The sequence below is a fragment of the Hippocampus guttulatus genome, chromosome 6 (genome assembly GCF_054856545.1).
Source record: "Hippocampus guttulatus isolate MCC_2025c chromosome 6, RoL_Hgut_1.0, whole genome shotgun sequence".
NCBI classification, from domain to species: domain Eukaryota; kingdom Metazoa; phylum Chordata; class Actinopteri; order Syngnathiformes; family Syngnathidae; genus Hippocampus; species Hippocampus guttulatus.
The window spans coordinates 25,005,206-25,025,248 of NC_141266.1; the positions used below are offsets into that span (position 1 = coordinate 25,005,206).

Below are 20,043 nucleotides of genomic sequence, written 5' to 3' on the forward strand. Positions count from 1 at the left end.
CGGACAGATATGATGACGCCTCACAATGTGGAACATGCCACGAACGAAGTTGTATTCCTTTGGATCCGGCGGCTTCTCTCACAGCCGCTTCAAAGTAATCGGTGACTGGATTCTCCAACTTCATCAGCGCTGCTATCTCGTCTTTGCTTTTAAGAATCCCAGGGCCGACGATAAAAAAGGTCAGCGTGAAATTAAAAAGCTTTTGGAAACGTCGCAGGAGAGAACGGTTGTTTCCTTTGCTCGCTAATGCCTAAATAGGCCTGCAGATGGCGCTGTGCACCCGCAGTCCAAAACAGCCTGCGGCATGGCGCTACAATGCATTAGTTTTACGGGCCGTTTGCTCTTTGCACTCTCATTTCCATGCACCCCTGGAATCCTCGAATGTGCGCCACTAATTGATGCCTCTTCAGCCGCGTTGTTGAAAGTACCGAAAACGATATTTTTCCTGTTTCAGTTCTCTGCTTTCCAAAGTGCACCGTGAGATAGGACGAGGGCGCCACGTAGAGGACAACCTATGCCATCTGCTCGGTACCTGAAAGAGGTACTTGGGTAAAAGTACAAGCATCCGATTCCGAACAGAAAATAGCATCTTTTTTTAAATTTTTCCTCTTGGCTTTCAAAACTGCTGACGGTGTGTGTCATCTAATGGGACGCTCGCCTGACTTGTTCGCGGGCAGCGTGGGATCGGTTCCCGCTCGGTGACGGTGTGAGGGGTTGTTTGTCTGTGTGTGTGTGTGTGTGTCCTACGGCAGACATGCGACCAGTTTAGGGGTGTCGTCCGCCTTGCGCCCAAAGACAGCTGGGATAGGCTCCGGCACCCCCATGCGACCCTGTTCAGGGTGACTCGTGAGGAAAATGAATGGATGGATGGTTTCACGACGATTGTGACTTAATAAGCTCCAGTAATATTCGTGATTTTATGCAGAGGATAAAGAATGTATGCCGGTGGGAATTGTCGGTCTGCATGTGTTGATGCACTCTTTTCGTTCAGACACGCTGCCTCGTAGATGCTATTTCGTTAGCTCATCTATGGCATTTCCTATTGTGTACGCAGACGCAAGAAATCAAATACTGATTATTTTAGTGTACGGTATCTTTGGAATTTCATTGCAAAAGTAGAATTCGATGATCTGTTTAACTTGAAGGACATAGTTGATTTTAGCGGAGGTGGCCAGCTTCCTGACAAAATATTAAGGCCAAAAAAAAATGAATTTGACCATCCGAAGAAGGTTGTCAGGATCATGAGGTATTTTTGAAATGTTACTCTCCAGAATCCCCCCCCAAAATTGAGAACCCCTGCACCAAAGCCTTGAACGGACACACCTGTTTGCTGCTGTGATCATCCGACAGGAAGTGAAAAAGTGGAAGTGAAAAAAACAATTATCATGTCATGTGCACCTGACGGTGACAAAAACAATTTGTTGCGTGTCTTTGATACAGTCAATCCGACATTGGAGAGTGACCACGGGTCTGTGGGCCCCACCGCGGTTGCTGTTGTCCAAACAAACTGCGATCCTCCAAAATGTCCCAGGATTAAATTGGGCCCCCAACATCTCTGACCGCAGCCTTTATTTCCAGGAAGAACTCGATGTGCCTGCAAGTCCAACTGCCTTTTCAAAAGACTTCAGCATACGCGGACGGACGCAGCCAAATCTGTCAAGAAATAACAACAGCAAATAGATGCCGGTGCCCTCGTGGTGGTGGGGGGGGGGCTCTCAATGAAGTCAAACAAGTGTATTTATTCTCGTTCATTTGTGAGTGCTTTCCATCCTTGTGACCTGCTGAAGGCTGTGTGACTAATGGCATTACGCAAATGTGACATAATGAATCATTGTTTCGAGGAAGCAAGTCAGACCGTCTCGACTGTACGCGCTCACGACGCTCTCTCACTTACACTGGAAAAAAAAAAAAAAAAAGAAGCGGGGTTCATAGAAAGTGCTTTTTTTTTTTTTAACGAATCTCAGTGACAACTGGTTTCCAGTACAAAGCTGTTTGGAATCCATCCGTTTTCCGAGCCGCTTCATCCTCCGCAGGGTTCCGGGCATGCCGGAGCCTATCCTAGCCATCCTCATGTGGGAGGAAGCCAGAGTACCCGGAGAAAACCCACGCGGCCACAGGGAGAAGATACAAACTCCGCAAAGGAAGGCCGCAGCCGGAATCGAACCCGCGACGACCTCGACACCGTGAGGTTGACGTGCTAAGCAGTTGTCCGCCGAATGAAAGAAAAGGAAGGAAGGGTGATGAGTGGGATGACGAGATGTTGAGACGTTTGTTTTTTTAGCTAATGTAAGTCTTTTGATTGGCGTCAAATGAGTTGCTTTGGTCCGAATCGCACATATTCAATTCGAAGTTTTGCAGTGGCATTTTTTTTCCAGTTGGTCCAATCGAATTAGCTCCAATTATTGGTGTGAAACGGAACCTACATTCTCATCTTACTTCATTGTTTCTGAACATGTACAGTCCTACCTTGGTTTTTGACCATAATCCCTTCCAGGAGGCTGTTCGAAAACCCAAACCACGCTCTTTAAAAAAAAAAAAAAAAAATCTTTATGGACACGTCTGCTCACAACGGAACGCTACACGGCGAGAGGAGTCAAGTGGCGCATTCAAGTGCGCTCAGTTTGGTCGAGAATCGATTTTCGGTCGTATTCCGAGACATAAAACCCCCGAAATTTTTGGTCGAAACCCGATTTGGTCGAGCACAGAGACGTTTGAAAAGCGAGCTTTGACTGTATTTGTATCCTCCTTCCAGTCGAAAAGCGGCTCGAGATGCTGAATCAAAGCCACCACCACCGCCTCCTCCTCCTCCTCCTCTTCTTCCCCGGCCGTGTTGTGATAAGCCGCCGCGTGAATCCATCAAAGGCATCCGAACATCCCACTGGATCACCGAGTAAGGGAGGAGTAAGGGTGGGCTCGAAGCCCCCCCCGCCGCCTTCTCCTCTCGCTCTCTCTGTCGCACTACCTGAGCTCGTCCAGTGCGGTTGCTCCACATCCTCCAAGCGGACCTCCGCGGCGGCACACACGACGCCGGAGAGCCGAGCGAGGCTTGGGCTCGACGGCTACGAGCAGCGGCGCCTCCCCCGCCTCTTTCCCCGGAGACCCAGCGGTGGCGTTTTGAGATTTTCCCTTTTTTTCCCCCTCTCCGCTTTTGTTTTTTTTTTTTTTTTTTGTTCTTGTCGTTTGTCGAGGCGGATAACGTAAAAAAAAAAAAAAAAAACCCAGCGGGCTTTCTTCGGTCATCCCGTCCGCTCCCAACCGCTCGGCCGCGGCGTGCTGACGCCGGAGAAGCGGGGCGAAGAGCGGCTCGTTGAGGAGGAGTAGTCAGCCCACCCCCCGACCCCCCCCCCGCCCCTTTTTCTGAGCTCGGATGGTACCGCTGCATTCATGTCGTCGTCAAGGGATTATTCACCGATCAGGCTTTGTTATTGACAGCCGTGCGCGTGCGCGCATCATGCATCTGCACACAACTTTGTCCACGTCTCCTCTGCTTGCGTTTTATTAGAGGGGGGGAAAAAAAAAAAAACAAAACAACAAGCCGAGAGCGGAGCATGCACCAGAGACGCTGCAGCCCGTCACTAAAGAGAGCCCGGGGCGGCGGACTTGTGTTGCCAGCTCATTGCTAAAAAAGCTCAAGTGTTGCCTGGAAGCCAGGCCTTGTGCACTGCCAACCAGCTGTGTGGGGAGAACCGCCGCCGCCCCCCCCCCCCCCCCGACCTATCTGAAAGACTGCCGAACAGAAGAAGGGGAAGCAGTCGTGGTCCCAGATGGTGTTCCGAAAGTTGCCCGGCGTCTCCGCGTCGGGCATGGGCCTTCGTCTGTCACAAAAGTTCGTCTTCTTGCTCTTCCTGTCGGGCCTCGTCACCCTTTGCTTCGGGGCGCTCTTCTTCCTGCCAGACTCGGTGAGGCTGAAGCGCATCTTCCTGAACAAGAGCGAGAGCCAGCCGGCCACGGCGGCGGGTTCGGGTGCGGCGGAAAACGACGCCGACGAGCGCCCCAAGAAATCCCGCGACTCGGAGCGCCCGCGAGGGCTGACCTCCACCAAGGGGGGGAGCGGAGTCGCGCCGGTGCCCGGCGGCACCGGCGGAGCGGGAGCGGGAGCGGGCCTGGCCAGGCTGAAAGGACTCGCTCGAAAGACGCCGCCGTCCTACGAGGCCGCCGAGGAACGTCTGGCCGGCGGGAAGGCGCGGGAGGATCCGCCTTTGGCGTCGGAGAAAGCTTCCTCGCCCGAGTCGGCTGCCGCCTTTGCCTACGAGAAGTTCCGGAGGTGTCTGCGGAAGCCGCCCCTCGGGAGGGACGGCGGCAAGCCTGCGGACCTCAAGACCGAGGAGCGGCGCGACAAAGTCAAAGAGGTGAGAGCCGACGTTTTGAGTTTTCAAGGCTATCGGATGTTTTTTTTCCTCTCTGTCAATTCTCAAAACGCAAACTGTCTTTTGTGCTATTCGCGGCTCGCAAACTACTCGAAGTTCTGTCGCGCGTCCGATCTCGGAGTTGCCAGAGAACCGACGCTGCCGACGATCGCCACGGACTGTTGCTCATGCGTCCAGCCTCCCAAAGGAAAAATCACCACCGCTATTCGTCGCCGCGTTGTTTTTAGAGGGGGGGGGGACCCGTCAAGGTCTGATTCTTAGAAGCGACACTGAATTCTTGCCACCCAACGATCAGAGTTGCCGGCACTCCCGGCAGAATGCCTCCATACCCGACGGGCGACGGGCGGCGGCCAAACTTCGGCCGAAGCGCCAAGTCCAGATCACGGATCGCTGTTCCGATCAGAGCTTTGGCTTTTCGGCGGCCCCTCCTGCTCCAGTTTTCTACCTTGCATCGGGTCTCTGATACTCTCCAAATGTCTTGACTGGTTACCTGTCGCCCAAACAACCCGCATCTCTTTGGGCAATAGAAAGCCAAGGACGGGCGCCCAGAATTTCTTCCCTTTGGTTTCCAGTCGATTGGTGTTGATGAGGCGGCCCGGTAGTCCAGCGGTTAGCACGTCGGCTTCACAGTGCAGAGGTACCGGGTTCGATTCCAGCTCCGGCCTCCCTGTGTGGAGTTTGCATGTTCTCCCCGGGCCTGCGTGGGTTTTCTCCGGGTGCTCCGGTTTCCTCCCACATTCCAAAAACATGCATGTCAGGCTGATTGGACGCTCTAAATTGTCCCTAGGTGTGAATGTGGGCGTGAATGGTTGTTCGTCTCTGTGTGCCCTGCGATTGGCTGGCAACTGATTCAGGGTGTCCCCGCCTACTGCCCGAAGACGGCTGGGATAGGCTCCGGCACCCCCCGCGACCCTAGTGAGGATCAAGCGGTTCGGAAAATGGATGGATGGATGGTGTTGATGAGTAACCTTCGAGCTGAAGCGGACCCCTTCCGCACCGGGGCGGGCTTTGGAAACCGGACAAAAGGTTCCCCCGCAGCCCAGGGGCTAATTACTGGATCTGGACCGTACCTCAAGCGACCCCCCCTTCAAGTGTTCCCGCCTATCATCGGGCCCAGAGAAGCGCACGGGCAGTTTGCGAGACTTATCCCCGTGTCGATGCTAAACGGGCTGTCGCTCGCGTGCCGCTTTTGGAGCTCGCGCGCTCAGAGCGCCTGACGCCGTTCCCTCATTCGGCCACCGATGACGCGGCATCCCAAGCGACCGAGGCTTCGGTCGGACGCTTTGACGTGCTCGCGATGGCTGCCGATCGAACCGCCCGCCGACCTTTGGCCGGGTAAACAACCGCTCGACCGCTGAGTGGAGGCAGAACTCGACCCCGAATGACTCGATATCTGCGCCGAGCGAAGGCCGAGCGAGAGGCTGTTTTTTTTTTTTTTTGTTGCCGGAGGGAGGGGGGGTGGGGGAGTTTTGGCAGGGCGGAGGGAGGGTGCCGGTTTGAGGGCCGCTATTGGCCGGCGTGTAGCCCTGCGACTCGGATAAAACTCGGCTTTCTCCGCCTGACCCCCCCCCCCCCCCCCCGGTGCGACACATGCCACTGGAGGCCGGCGGGGACAGGCCAGCGTGATGGCGGAGGTGTCGGCGGATGGCGGTGGGTCGCCCTCACCGCTCCCCCCCGTTCCTCGCGTGCGCCGACCTCTCTGTAGCTAGCTTACTTTGCACATAAAATGTCAGCGTGACTTTGCCCATCAAGCTGAGCTCTGCACACGTTTTTCATTCGGCCGCCGGCGGCTGCGGTCATCTGAGGCTAAAGTGATTTATTTATTTCTTTTTTATTTTGTCGGGGGCGGGGGATTTCAGCCCCTTTTCAAAGACGCGCCGCTTACTTCCATTTGGAAATTTTAGTTTGGAGCCAACGTTTGAAGTTTTATTTTGGCTCATTTTGGTGTCCATCTAAGGCGATCGCCTGTTTTATTTGAATTAGCGCCCGCGTACTCTACTAAGTTGAAAGGTCTCATACTGTGGTGTCCTTTATTTTTTTTGTTGTTGGGCCACTTAAAAATCTTCAAATCGGGCACCCTAAGAAGCAAACGTCTCCCGTCTTGGAGCTTTCCCTGATCGTTTCCTTCTTTCTGATGGCAGAATGTTGCGGTGAGCAGATTGAAGGCTGCCCGCAACGCTTTTCATTTTCATTTGGGGATGGCGACGCTTCCCATTTTGCCTTTTCTGCCCCGACGCACGGCGAGTCCTCTTTGGGTTTCCGAACGTGACTCGGCAGAGGAGTGCGCAAGCGTCAACAAAAGTGCGGACTTGTCGTTTGACGGCGTCGTGGGCTCCCCCCGCCGCGTGCCGGCGGAAATGTGAAGGGGATGCAAGAAGAAGGAGGAGGACGGCCGCGGGTCAAAGTTTGCCACTCGTTGGAAGCAAACGCGCATACGCAAATAAGCGCCTTCGGGTTGTTTGTTTGCACAGTGCCGATCCCAAAAGTCCTCAAAACGCTCACAAAGGAAGACATTTTCACCCCTGAAATGCCAACTGGATAATTCCGTTCATGTTTGTATGATTCATGTCATTTCCACCTTTTTTTTTCCCCAGTTTTTTTTTTATCTCTCTCTTTCTCATTACAATTCAATTATTTTATTTTATTTTTTTAAAATTTGGACCTGAAGCCAACGCAAGAAGCAGCGTCCCAGTCGCAGCTCCTTTCGCATTGCGGGCGGCCCGTTTCCTGAGGCGTTCGTTGGTGGGTGACATTGGGACAGGAAAAGGAAGTACGCGGGTGTTGCCTTATCTTATTTCTTTTTTTTTTTTTTTTTTTCCCTCCTGCCTACGCAGCACTTTTCACCCCAATCCCCCCCCTCTTTGTCCTCCAGTAACTCATTTCAAAACATCCTTACGTGATCCGGTTCAAATTTGAAGTTACCTGCTAATATGACCCCCCCCCCCCCCAAAAAAAATGTATTATGAATCCAATATGAATTTTATTTCTTGACTCTAGTTTGTGTTACTTTGATCCAATGAAGGAGTGAAGCGCTCAGGCTGCAATTTTTGCTTCCTGTTGGACGGTGAGCGTCGCACTTTTCCTTCTTTGATGGCATTCAAAAGCTAAAGAAAAAAAGGCGAGTCGGACTCCATCGGGAGCCTCTTCAGCCCCAAAATGTTGCTGTGGCCGCCCAGTCGTCCTTTCTGGGGGTTGTTTGCTCAGTGCGCGTTTGTGTTGAGAACGCAAAAAAAAACGCCCGGCAAAGTCAACTTCCTCTGCGAGATGAAAAAACACGTTTGTTTTTTTTTTGTTGTTTTCCCCCTCCACGTCTTCCATCGGTCGGGGGGTTGAAAGCGTTGCGTAACGTAAGCAGCTTGCAGCTTTTTCCTAATGATGAGGCCTGCAAAATGCGTGGCAGATGTTCTTCCCTTTGTTTCCTCCCAACGATAAAATCCACATTTCTCCCTCAAACTTTCTCGTTTGAAATCGAGCCCCAGCAGTGTGATTGTTACAACTCGCACCCCCCCCCCCACATCTTTGCAATTCTAGCCTGAAGGTTTTTTTTTTCCTTTCCATATATTCCTCCAAAAAAAAAAAAGGCAAAGAAAGTCTGTTCCGAGGCATGTAGGTGCAGCTCAGATTTCATCAGCCCCCCCCCCTCTGTGCCGTAATGTTGCAATAAGTTCCACGCAAAAGCCAATTTCTCTCAGGGGGGGGGGGGTCTGCTCCTGCTGACATAATGGGGTCATTGTGCGTAGACCAGCTAATCCCGCCCCCCCCCCGCCCCCCGCCCCCCGCCCTCATGTCTGAAGGCTCGCCATTGCGCTCTGAAACAACACGTTTGATTGCGTTCCAGCCTTTGGGCGAAGCCGAAGCCAAATGTGTGTTTCCCTTTTTCCTCGCTTTGCGGTGATGAAGAAGGCACTGTGGGGCCATCGCAGCGTGCTCCGGCGGGACCGAGAACACGAGAGAGGACGTGAGAACCCGCAATCGGGCTTGCTCAATGGCTTCTTCCACCGGGTGAGGTCAACGGTGGTCGTCGTCATACAGCCTGGCGCCGTGCTCCGCTGCTACCTCCAACTTGATAAGATAAGATAAGATAAGATAAGAAAAACCTTTATTAGTCTCGCAATGGAGAAATTCCCAATTGACAGTGCCTTCATACATTCCCCCCCCCCCCCCCCAATAAATAAATAAATAAAATAAAACGAACAAGGGCAACCAAATTGTAGTTGGAAAAGAACCAGCTGGCCGGACACGGCGTCATGCTTGAGCGGCGCTTCGAGCCCAAGTGAAAAGTCCCGACTCCCCATGACAAGAAAACCAAAACCACAGCACAGTCGCAACTGCGGCATGCCCGAGCACTGCCTCGAAGCCGAAAGAAAAGTACGGCGCTGGCTCTGGAGAGGCAAGGCTGACAGTGTTAAAAAAACCCAAAAGCCATGCGAAAAGCGCAGCGACACACGAGCGTGGCGGCGTGCGCCCGAGTGGCCGAGAAGCTGATGTGGCGCAATGTGGCCTCGAGGGTTTCTTCCTCCATTGTTGCGCAATCATCACGCCAGACTCCTCGGGGCACGGTCGGCGTGATCGCGCCGGGCCCAGAACCAGTCGAGAAAACAGAAACGAAGCAAAAACCAACCCAAAGCCAAAGCTTAATTAGCTGCAGCGCGTGTAGCTAATAATGAGTCCGGAGTCGCTAATAACGTGTCCCGCGAGCCACCGAAGCGTCCGATCGGATCGATGCTCAATCAACAGTTTGCGCGCTCTCATTAATGGCGTCGAAAGACCTCCGGGGCCGCGAGCGAACGCGTCCTCGTTCCACGATCGGCCGTCCGACCTTGAAGGAAGAGATCCTTTCGGCCCGCTAACGAGCGCTCGCCGCCAGCCTTTGATGAGCCGCCTAATTGCTGTAATAACGAGCTAATACACCCGACGATGACCGAAACCTCCTTCGTAAGCACTCGGATAATTCACGGCTACTTTCTGGCTGGTGCCGAAAGAAGGAAAAGACGCGCTCGGGGAGCGGTGTGGCTTTGTTTTGGGGGAGGCGACCATATTGGAGCTCGCGGTCGCGTCGTCACGGCGCCGCCGTCGTCGTCATCCGGACCGTTGCGCGACGACTCAAGCAGCTGGAGCGCCGCCTACAACTCCAAAGTCAAAAGTCTTTCCGAAAAAAGAAACCGGGGCGACCGCATTTCAAGCCGCCGCGACTCCTTCCATTGGAGGTCAAAGGTCAACCGACCGCAGGCCGGAGCAGGATTCGGAACCCGCCTCACAGGCGCGCTCAAGCACGGGAGCGTTCTTGAGTGCGGCCTCCGACCCGAGAGGGATCCCGAGACGGCAAAGAGGCGCTCGTAAATTTGTCTTCGGTCGGACGCCCGAGACGGAAGAAAATCCGTCTCGGGTGTCGACCAGGACTCGGCGGCGTGCTCGCTTGCCGCCTCAAAGTCGAGAGACGAGTCCAAAGGCAATGCCCGCAAAGGGGTTCTTCCTTGATTGGAGGTCAATGGCTTCACAAAAGTCCTTGCGGTCTGGTGTCACAACACGGAAATCACATGCCCCAGTTGCCTCCGCCCCCGCCGGCGCGCTCGAGCGCAGCCCAGAATCCGCCGGAGACGCCCAAAGACGGCCTGCGTTAAAAAGGTCGTCGGCGGGGCCTCCGAGAAGTCAATCGACTTGGAGTTTGTCTCTCACTTTCTGTCGCAGCACAGCCACTTGCGCTGGACCGGGGACCCGCCGTCGTGCTCGAGCCTCGCCAAGAACCCACGTCCGGGAAAAATCACAAGGCGCCATTGAAGAAGTGAGAAAGGCACAGAGGGCCAGAGCCGCCCCGCCCCCCTTTGCCCATTTAGCGCAAGCATGCATGTTGTTTTCTGACCAATTAGGCAGCCATAAAAGCAGAGCAGTACGGACCCGCCGGCGAGGGGGGCGGGGGGGGTCTTGCATCTAGGCCAACCTCTTCAACGCTCTTCTGTTGGCGGGGAGGCGCTAACGGGGGTTGGGGTGTTGGCTAGAGTGCCATTCCGTATTTTTTGTTCAAAAACATCCATTGGGGCGGGGTAGGGGGTCAAGGACACCTTGCCAGGCGGGGGGGGGGGGGGGGGGGCGGGGGGCGACGCCGGCGCGCTCAAGTGCAAGCCTGAAAGCCAGCCACCCAAAAGGTCGCATTTGTCATCGGTGAGTCGGAGGCGGAGCGACGGATCGCCGTTATCGACGAGGCGCCTCGGGGGGGGGGCCGCTCGCTTTGGCCTTCCCGGCGTCGGTAGCCGCGGTCTTTGGATGCCGCAAATTAGCTTCGCTCTCCAGACAATAACGGAGAGAAGACGGCGCGTCACGTCACGATTCGGCTTCTCGTGGGGTGTCAGCCTGGAATTTCTGGCATTTGATGGCCGAGTCCGACACGTGACGACAATTTCCCGTCTTCTTGTGTTTGGGGGGGGGGGTGACCGTGTCGTGTTGCAAACGACAAAGCAAGTGGTTTTCTTCCAAAGGAAAAACGTCCAAGCGTGGCCCAAGAATTGAGATCTGCAGGAATTTCCGGCACGTACTGACTTGCGTCTCCATGTGACCGTGTGGAGTATTTGGAATTTTTTTGTTTTCAAAAATCATCCAGTCCTGCGTCAGCTTGGTTCCGTGTCGACTTGGATTCCGGGTTGCCTTGGCAACAGCCCTTCTCCCCCCCCCCCCCTTTCCTCTGCTTTGCTAGCACCCTTTGGCTCGCTGCGCTTACCCGGTGTGGAAAGGAACAACGCAGACTTTGCCGCTGAGCAAACATCACGGAAGGGGCCAGAAAAAAAACAAAACCTCAGCGCAAGCTGAAAGCAAATTTTGTCTTTTGAAGGGAAGCACGCGCTAGCCAGCACACGTAATAGCAATCTTGTTCTTTAGCGATCCCTCTTGCCTTTGTCCTCCACGTGACGGCGAATCTCCCAAACGTTCCCACCGGACCGAGATGGTGACTGAAGGAATAGATTGCGACCAATGTGAAGGACCGAAATAGAAAGTGATCCGAAGAAAGCGGCCGGGTGACGCTGGCATGTCGTGGAAGCGTCCGAGACCGCAAAGGTTTTCCTCAAGCGCACAAGGAGGAATTTCTGGTCCATACCGGCCAAGTCGGTAGGCTAACAAGCCGGAGGAAAGAACCGGGTTGCCCGCCAAGCGCCGTCCTCCGTCTGTGACCCGGATAAATGCCACTCCTCGAGAGTCTGGCGGGATTTTCGCAAATGTCACGTTTCCCGCCGGTATGGCACAAAGCGGCGCTAACCTTTAGCGCGTGTGACGGCGCGCCGCTGCGTTTGCGGCTCTGCGGTTCTCATCCCGCCGCGGCGGCTTCACTGCCGGTCCCGCAGGGGATTTTTTTAATGCCAGATCAACTCGGGAGTGGGCGAAAACAAGGCCGCAAACGGCGGTGGAAAGATCACCGACAACCCCGACCAGATGAGATGAGCGGGAAATTGCCTCTGACGCTCGCTGGTTGACTTTTCAACTGACCATTTTTAAACTGACCTCTTCCCTGTTGCTGGCTGTGTTCTACGAAAAACAACAATCTTGTCTGATAGGCCTTTAGAATTAAAAAATACATAAAAAAAAAAAAAGTCTTTGTGTTATTGTCACTGTGAAACCAGCCAATGACAATCCGGACTGACAAATGAGAAACCAAAGCCTCAGATGGAGGGAGCAATTCTGGAGTTTTTATTTTTTTTATTCTGACAAATTGTCTCGTGATGTGGAGAAATCGTGACTTGGTGTTCACATATGTGGAAGTGGGCTGCTGACCCCCCCCCCCCCCCCCCTGCTACATCATCACGGCTGACATGAATAATTCATGAGCAGGCGACACGATGGAGCAAGCGCGTGCGCGCTCCTCTCCGATCCAATTGCGCACGATTTCACATCACTTGCCGTGTCCTTTCTTCCCGTCTTGCCCTTCTCCATATCGCCGTCTTGCCCGGTCGCTTTCATCCGCCCGAGGTCTTGTCGGTGGGGGCGGCGGCAAGGAGAGAGACGGATGGTTTTCTTTCACGTCGGTCCAACTGGCGGACGGAAGCAAGCTGAGCCGGTGAGGATGCGGCGCCGGGCCTGCCCCCGTCGATGCCCGCGCCGCCTCTCCGGCGTTCCGATGGCAACTTTCATCACGTCCGTCTGGCCGTTTTGAGCTTTTTCATTTGGCTTCTGCCTCGGCGCACGTGAAGAAGTCAGAGAGACCGGCGGCGGACTTGCGGTCCGACCGCGTAATGGATTTGCCCGGTACACGTCGTAGGTACGGCGTGGAAGAGGGTCGTCTGGCCCGGCTCGTCTTTGAACTTCAAGTTGCGGCATAACCGCAGTGCCAAACGGCGGCCGGCGGACGGCGACGTTGCGCCGCTTTGGATTTGACGCGAGCGCGGCTTTTGAAGTCCAAATGAAGATGGCGACCGGACGAGTTGCGATTGCGCGTCCGCGTGTTCTGAACAAATGTCAGGCTGGCACATAGAAAGGGCGGGGCGCGTTTGCGGCTGTTTTGGGTGAAAGTTTCAGGCGGGGCCGCGACGGCTATTTCACTCCCATTTCAAACCTGGACAATCGATTTGTGGTCGTAGAACAACGACGACGACGACGACAAAAAAGGCTCGGACGAGGTGCGCACGCCACCTGATTTTTACCGAGCGGAAAATCCTCGACGCTGAAGGAAGCCAGCCGTGCGGTTCACGTTGCCGTTGTGTAAGACGCTGCCTGCGCCTCGACAGCCAATCGGCAGCTGAGGAGGCGAAGACTTCCACGCTCGGAGAAAAGCTCAAGAGGAAATCAAAACGAGGGGTGCAGCTGGAGGACGAGTTGTTGCCCTGGGCTTTTTCTCCTCTCAAAACGAGGGGGGAGAGGGCTTCCTATCCTCATGCCCACAGACACCTGAGGCGTCCCCCGGGTGTCCAACTCGAGGCCCCCGGGCCAGATGTGGCCCGCCACCGCACCAAAGCAAGTCAAGCACGTTGACTCGAATGACGCTTGCTAAACTCCAGACTTGAAATTCTGCGATGTCGTCGCCAAGAGCGACTTTGGAAACATTTTCTCGTGACCCAACCCCCCCCCCCCCCCCCCCATGACAGTAACTTCAACTATGGCTGCTCAAAGCCTCTTTCTTGACTTTTTTTCCCAACGGTTTCACAGTCGGTGGAAACGGCAACGACAATGTGGCCCGCGACGAAAAATGAGTTTGACCCCCCCCCCCCCCCCCCCCCCCTGATCCGACAGCATCTGAAGCCAAGCGCAGCGTGTTGATCATGCTTTGGATTTATTATGGCCCACGTAGAAACGTTTCTGGATTGAATTTGACTTTTGGGAGGCCCCAAATGTGCGCCCATGCCGACAACAAACAAGGATGTCATCCGACGAGCCGTCTGCAGCAGGATGTGGTCTCGTCTTTCTCACGTCTGCGGGGCGGGGCCAGGAAACAGGAAGTTGAGTCAGGGCCGACGCTTTCGCCGATCGGGGTCGGAGTTCACCCAGCACCCGTTCCCGTCCCAAACAAAACGGGACGCTCAAGAGTTTTTGCCGCCACCTGCCCGTTGACGCCGCAAACGTCTCGCTCGGCACTTCGCCCTTTTCTCTTCTCGGACTCCGCGCGGGGAGATTTATGAGTCATGTGACGGCACAGAGAAACATTCCGCGTTTCTTAGCTAAAGGCCACCTCGAAGTCACCGTTCATCACTTCAGTCTTTTCGTGCGCCTCATAATCCCGATGCTGTTTTTTTCCCTTGCGGGGTCGGGGGGGCCTCCGGTTAGAAATGTGCTCCGGCGGAGATCAGCAAGAGGCGGCCTCGCTAACCTTGGAAACGCAGTTGCTCTTTGTGTCCGCTCCTCGAGCCGTCTCGTAAAAAACAGAAGAAAGTTCAGTGGGCGCGATATCGCGCGGCACTCGGGAGGTTGTCACCTCCGCCGAGGGGCTTCTGTTGCTTTCTTTGCCTTTTACAAAACACGGCCGGAAGGATCCGGACGCAACTTTGCTAGCACCTGTAAAAAAAGGAAAGCTGCTTTGTCTGGCATCATTCTCGCCATGCCGACGTGTAACGACAAGTCAATGCAATGGATCTCGGGGGGGGGGGCTTTTCCACACTACATAAGGCACTCTAAAGTCGCCGCACTCGCCATGACCTCCGTCCCTTCAATCTTTTTCAGGATCCCCGAGTCAAAATCTGCTGCAAATTTTTGTGTGTGTGTGAAAGGGGAGATTTGTTTCCAACGCGGGCCCCTCACCGCCGGCTGCCGCTCGGTCCACCGGTTTTGGACCAGCGACCTCCAGGCGGCGCCGCTCATCACGTTAGTGCAGGTGCAGTCCGAAGAAAAAGAAAACGGAGGCAAAGTCGGAGACGACGGCTGGAGCTTTGCTGCAAAGAAAGCGTCGGCCGCTCGCTCTCCCCGCGCAGCCGTTACAGGCGTGAAAAGACACGTCTGCTCGGGCCGGCGAATCCATCGGTCGGCGCGGTACGCACGCGAGGGAGCCCAATTTGATCTGATCACCGTCCGGCTCTTTCCTCCACGTCGCTCCGACGCAAATTTTTCACCGGCGCCGCTGGTAAAGTGGCGGCGGGAATCAATAAGGCCGTTTTTTGCCTGCCGCTCAGCTTATTTACTCCGGCGGAAGGGCTGATCGCCGATCGATACGTGACCGAGTCCCTCCTTGAAATGCGACCGTTCGCGCGTTCTGCTAAAAGGCCGCGACAACGCAACGTTACCTCCGCCGAGCGCGATGACGCAAAAGCGATACAAGCAAAACACCTTTTGCATAGCGCAACCACATTCATGACTCCCCCCCCCCCCCCCTTATTGTCCCTTACTCAGAATCTGTGTGTGAAGCATTTTTTTTGCCGTGCCCCAGATTGCAAACGGCTGAGAGCGTGGCGCATGGCTTCGGTGGCCAGTGCGAAAAGGGGCTTTGACCGTCGTGGACGTCGACGCCGCGTCGGCCGGCAGACTCCCGCGCCGCTCGTTTCTGCTCCGGGCCGTCCGCCGTCTTATCGGCCGTCTGAGCCGTAAGATAAAGTCCTCCGTCTTCTCGTTTGTGGCCAAAACGTGACATTTGGATAGACGCGGGCGGAAGGACGAGACCAGCCGCTTCAAATGATAAACGCGGTCCGGAGACGAGAACGCGGCGTGGGGTCGTCGCTCGCCTTTGTGTCCTCGCCGAGACGTCTCCCGGCGGCGGGAGGGCCCTGGCGACGACCCCACGCCGCGTTCTCGTCTGCGCCTGTCGCCGTCGGATCGCCGGAGAGCGGACAAAAGATGGGCTTTGTTTTACTCTCTGCTCGGAGTGGAGAGGCGGGGGTGCTTACGTAGCCAAACAAGAAAAAACAAAAACGCAAAAACCCGTGGGGGGGGGGGGGGGTCGTCTCAGCACGGGCCTGACGCTGCAAGCCGCGTATTTGAGCAAAGGGGCCCTGGGAAATAGCTCGGGGAAGTCCAAAGAAGAGGCTTGGAGTGATCATTCCACGGGTATGACATCATGCCCCCCCCCTCAAAACCCCCCCATATCAAGCAACAATTAGCTTGAGCTGTTTTGGCTTTCAGGTGGCAGGAGCGGGCTTCAGCGCCTTCCGACCGCCTGCCAAGTGCCATCGCAAATGTTTGGAGGTGCAGTCGGGGTGGTTGTTGGCGTGTGTGCGAGGGGCCGATTCGGATGTGGCGTTTTTGGTGTCAAAAGGGCCCAACGCGAAGTCGGGTCCGAGCAAGCCGACATGCGGACGTTTCCAATTGACAGCGCAGAAAATGCAAAAGCATACATTAAGATTGAAGAACTGGTTTGGTCGGGAAACTGTCAGAAAATTGGCCAAAATGTTGCCGGTTTGGATTTTCAAAATAAAAGCCGGTCTTTGCAAACGTATCTTTTGAGCGGTTATTCGCCAGACTGGTAAATTGGTAACGGCGCGCTCGTATCGTCGCCTTTCTCCCCGAGACGTACAGTGTCGACCTCTGGGCATCGGCGCATCCCCTCCTTGGAGTCCGCCCGCAAGCATTTGTGTCAGAAAGGGCGGCGCCGCCCGCGTGGAAGGCGACATTTTGTTCATCATGTGAATAATTGCTCTTTCTTTTATGACTTAAATGCAAATGGACAGCTCCTTCTTCATGGTTGCGCTTTGATTGGAAAGTCGATGCTGCGGTTTGTTGCGACGCTTCCACGCGGCTCTTTGTTGTGCGCTGCGAAGCATCGCTCGCTCAAATTGCTCGGGGAGCGGCGCCGGCCTTCGCAGCAAGTTGACATTGACAATCGGCCATGATCACGCTTCCGCTTCCAAGCTGCCTGTTTGTACGCTCATTAAAAAAATGGATGCTTCTCTCCGGGGGGGGGGCTGCTCGCAACTTTTTCCTCGGTGCGCGCGCGAAATTGTCGCAAATCCGCCAAGCCCCGGCTGCTCCTTTTTTTTTTTTTTTTTTGCGTCTTTTAAGACAAATGAAAGGGGCTGGATGCTGCATGTTTGCGCAACATGAATATTGATGAGCGTGGAAAATAACACGGGCGGCAGCTCGTGTTATTCCAGCGTCATGGCAATTCATTAAAATGCGCTTTCAATGGGGGGCGCCTGATGCGTGAAAAGCCCGATGGCGAGGTTTTGTTTTTTTAGATACTGTCTGCTTGTCATGAGCGTGCAAAAACAAAACAAAACAAAACAAAACACGTCACCACCCTTGAAAATTCCCGCAGCGCCCGTCGCCGACTCGTTCGCACTTCATTTTGCGTCACGCGTTGACTTCCGTCCTCATCGGTGAAGATCATTTCACTGTGGCCCGTGCGAAAACTCGGATTGGAGAAGCGGCTCCTTTCACTCCCCCCCCCAGGCTCAGCCAGTCTATTTTGTTGATGGATACGCTATTGACTTTATGGCTTCTCGCTCCGTCCGCACGGGAGCCGACATGCTTAGTTTCCCCGCGTTGGGGAGGGAGCTCGCTGAGGCAGATGGATGATGGCGAGCATCCATAACTCTCATTTGCTGTCTGCTCCCCCGGAAGTTTTATGGCCGCCGTGCTGATGGGATGTCGAGGTTGCTGGGGGTTCCGCCCCTCAAAATTCACGACGAACGCGTCAGCCGAGGATGACGAGCAGCCGGCTAAATATAACGTTTTCGGCTCCCCAAAATTTGCGATGAGGATGAGATGAGATGGAATCAAAGTTTAATGATGCGCCGAAAAACGTCCGGATGACGCTAACCGGCGCAGGCAGAACATTTGTTTCTTTTGAGGAGGTTTTTGTGGACACGTTGTTGTTGTTGTTGTTTGGCGCCGCGCTGTGCAAACCCGTCTTCTTCCTCGGGATTTCTGTCCGTCACAAGAACCGCATTCATCTTTGATGATGCTCATCGTTCTTTTAGAACGTCAAACGCGAGATCCCAAACCGGACGGCCTCGGCGGCCAAGAAATAAGGGTGCAACTTTTGGACAATCGTTTTAGTTTTTAGTTTTTCTCCACCAATCCGTTGCCGTGTGCTCGATGCGAGCAAAGTGCGGCTTCCTCGGAACGATCCGGATTTTGGACGGATTTTCCGCAAATTAAGGGTAACCTGGCCAAAGATCGCGAATGTCCATTCTTGCCAGCCTACACCGAGTATGCTTTGGAGCTTTTCCGCTTGATCCGAACCCGGGCCGATACGAGCCGTCGCAAATTTCTCTCTCAGCCCTGTTTCGAGGCGGGCTTAATCCCCTACCGGGCTCAAACCGTTGAAAAGAGTCGATTCGAAACAAATTTAGGCGGCAAATACCCCGGTATGGTTTGAGCAGTTTAGTTGCGTGCGTTTGAGCGCGGCTCGCGTGGCTTTGGCTTCTTCCGGGCTGTATTTCGTCGAGCCCAAACTTTGCCGTCAAACCTTTCCGATAGATAGAGAGCACTGCGTAAGAAGCCGCAAACCTTCCGTGTTTGCGTCAGCCTTTTTATTGTAACGCGCCCATAAATCGGAGCCTGACGCAGAGCGCGAGCGGCGCAAACCGATGTTGCTTTTGACACGGAATTATCTCTTCAATAGAGTAGCGGCGGTAAAACGTCGGCGCTGCGCTTGAGCCCGGCAGAGATTTCGAATGAAAAACGCTCGCCGTCGTTGGGGAGCTTCCGTTTCTGGTCGCCGTTTCTTGAGGATCGAACGCAGCGCACGGTCAACGCGGCCAAGCTCGCCGTCAGGCCGCTCCGGGACGTTTTCAAAGTCGGCTTCACTTTCGAAGCTTGCCAAAAACTTGTAACGGCCCGTAATCGACTCGTTTGTCTAAATAGCAAAATGTGTCCCCCCCCCCCCCCCCCCTTTAAACGTTATTGATGGAGGCCGGCGGAGGAGGCGCAGGCGGGCTTTTGCTATTTGTTTTTGTGCGGCTGGCGTGGACTCTTAATGGTCTCATTGGATCAATTAGAGCGCCATTCTGCAAAGGTGCTCGGTAACTCACCATTTAGACGGCCTTCATCAGCTTATTGGACTCTTTAATAGGCTTAGTCAGCCCGACTCTGTGTTCGTACTACTTGTATATTTGGGAGAGGGAGGGGGCGGGGGGGGGGTGGTCAATGATCAATAAAAGGTGGAATGGGTGTGAAAATACTTCCTTTTGGGGGCTCGCAGGAAGGAAGCACTTGTCCCGATCGTTGATGTTCATGACATTTGTCTTTTTGGTCAAAGACTTTGTCTCCACTCGCAAGTTTTTTTTGTTGTTTTTTTTTTAGCAGAGGAGTGAATCCATTGCACGGTAAATTCTGCTTTTCAAAACGTTTCCTCAATGCTTGTTGGCTTCGTACTGGCTTTGAGTTGTCATTGCCGCAAGATTTTCGTCCATTCGGACATGCCGTAGTCCCCTCGACAAGGTCACCGTTAGCGTGTCTCTTCAAATGAGGATATACTACTACTACTGCCCGTAGTACTACGATGTATCGTTACATGAAGCGGCAAACGACTGAAAGTGCCTCGCCGGCTTGACCGCTGTCCACTCTTTCCTATATACTTTCTTTTTTAATCACGAGGGAAGTGGAGTTTTACGGCCAAATCAGCCGCTCCGGCTAATCTGCCTGGCGACCGTTGGTCACGTGACATCGCGAGGCAAAACGCCGATCGGGAATCCGACTGGTTTTCTTCATTGAGTGCGCCGAAGAGGGCATGCGCAAATGCGACTGAGAACGGCACCTTTTTGCCTTTTGAAGGAGCTGCTTTTTTTGGCTCTGCCGAGGTAAAAACGACACAGGTCGCCGGGAGGTAGTTCGACGCGAGCCGGCGAGGCGGAGGCGTGTTTCATCACGGCTTGCGCCGTCGAGGCTTATCTCCTTCCGTGGAAAAGCTCGGCGTGTTGACGTGGGCGCGGCAAATGAGATTAGTCCCCTTTCAAAAAAGGGAGCTGGTTTCTCGCGCGCCGACTCCCACTCGCCTCCCCCGCGCCACTCGACACGGCGCCGTGAGAATGAGCCGCGTTTCGGAGCCGCGGCGTCCATTTTCCTGCGCTCTTCCCGTTGCGTGTTCTTTTTGGATTTGAAAGTGTGCCCCGCAGCCCCGGCGTGTCGGAAAGCAACAGCGCGCTCGCCGCTCGCTGGCGTTGAAAGCCGGCGGCCGCGTCAAGTCACGATCGGAATCGTGTCTCTGCATGTTTGCGCGGCGCGCCGGCGCCATCCAGGCGCTTTTTGGGGTTTCCTTTGGGCCGTGCGTTCCAGAGCGATGACTCGCGTTTCTTTTTCTCGCCACACGTTGGCAAGGTGATGCGGACACTTG

At 54.6% G+C, this 20,043-nt stretch overlaps 1 protein-coding gene across 2 annotated transcripts in view; it reads left to right on the forward strand.

The window, feature by feature from the left end:
- The first annotated feature begins 2,967 nt into the window (after window positions 1–2,967).
- LOC147204394 (mannosyl-oligosaccharide 1,2-alpha-mannosidase IA) overlaps window positions 2,968–20,043 on the forward strand; it is a 46,833-nt gene continuing 29,757 nt past the window's right edge. For both annotated transcript variants that reach the window (XR_015101282.1, XM_086114586.1), the window contains exon 1: window positions 2,968–4,349. Coding sequence is in view for 1 of the 2 variants with exons in the window: in XM_086114586.1 (XP_085970712.1) it covers window positions 3,765–4,349 (585 nt within the window). In the remaining variant the exon portion in view is untranslated. The remainder of the gene's footprint in view (window positions 4,350–20,043) is intronic.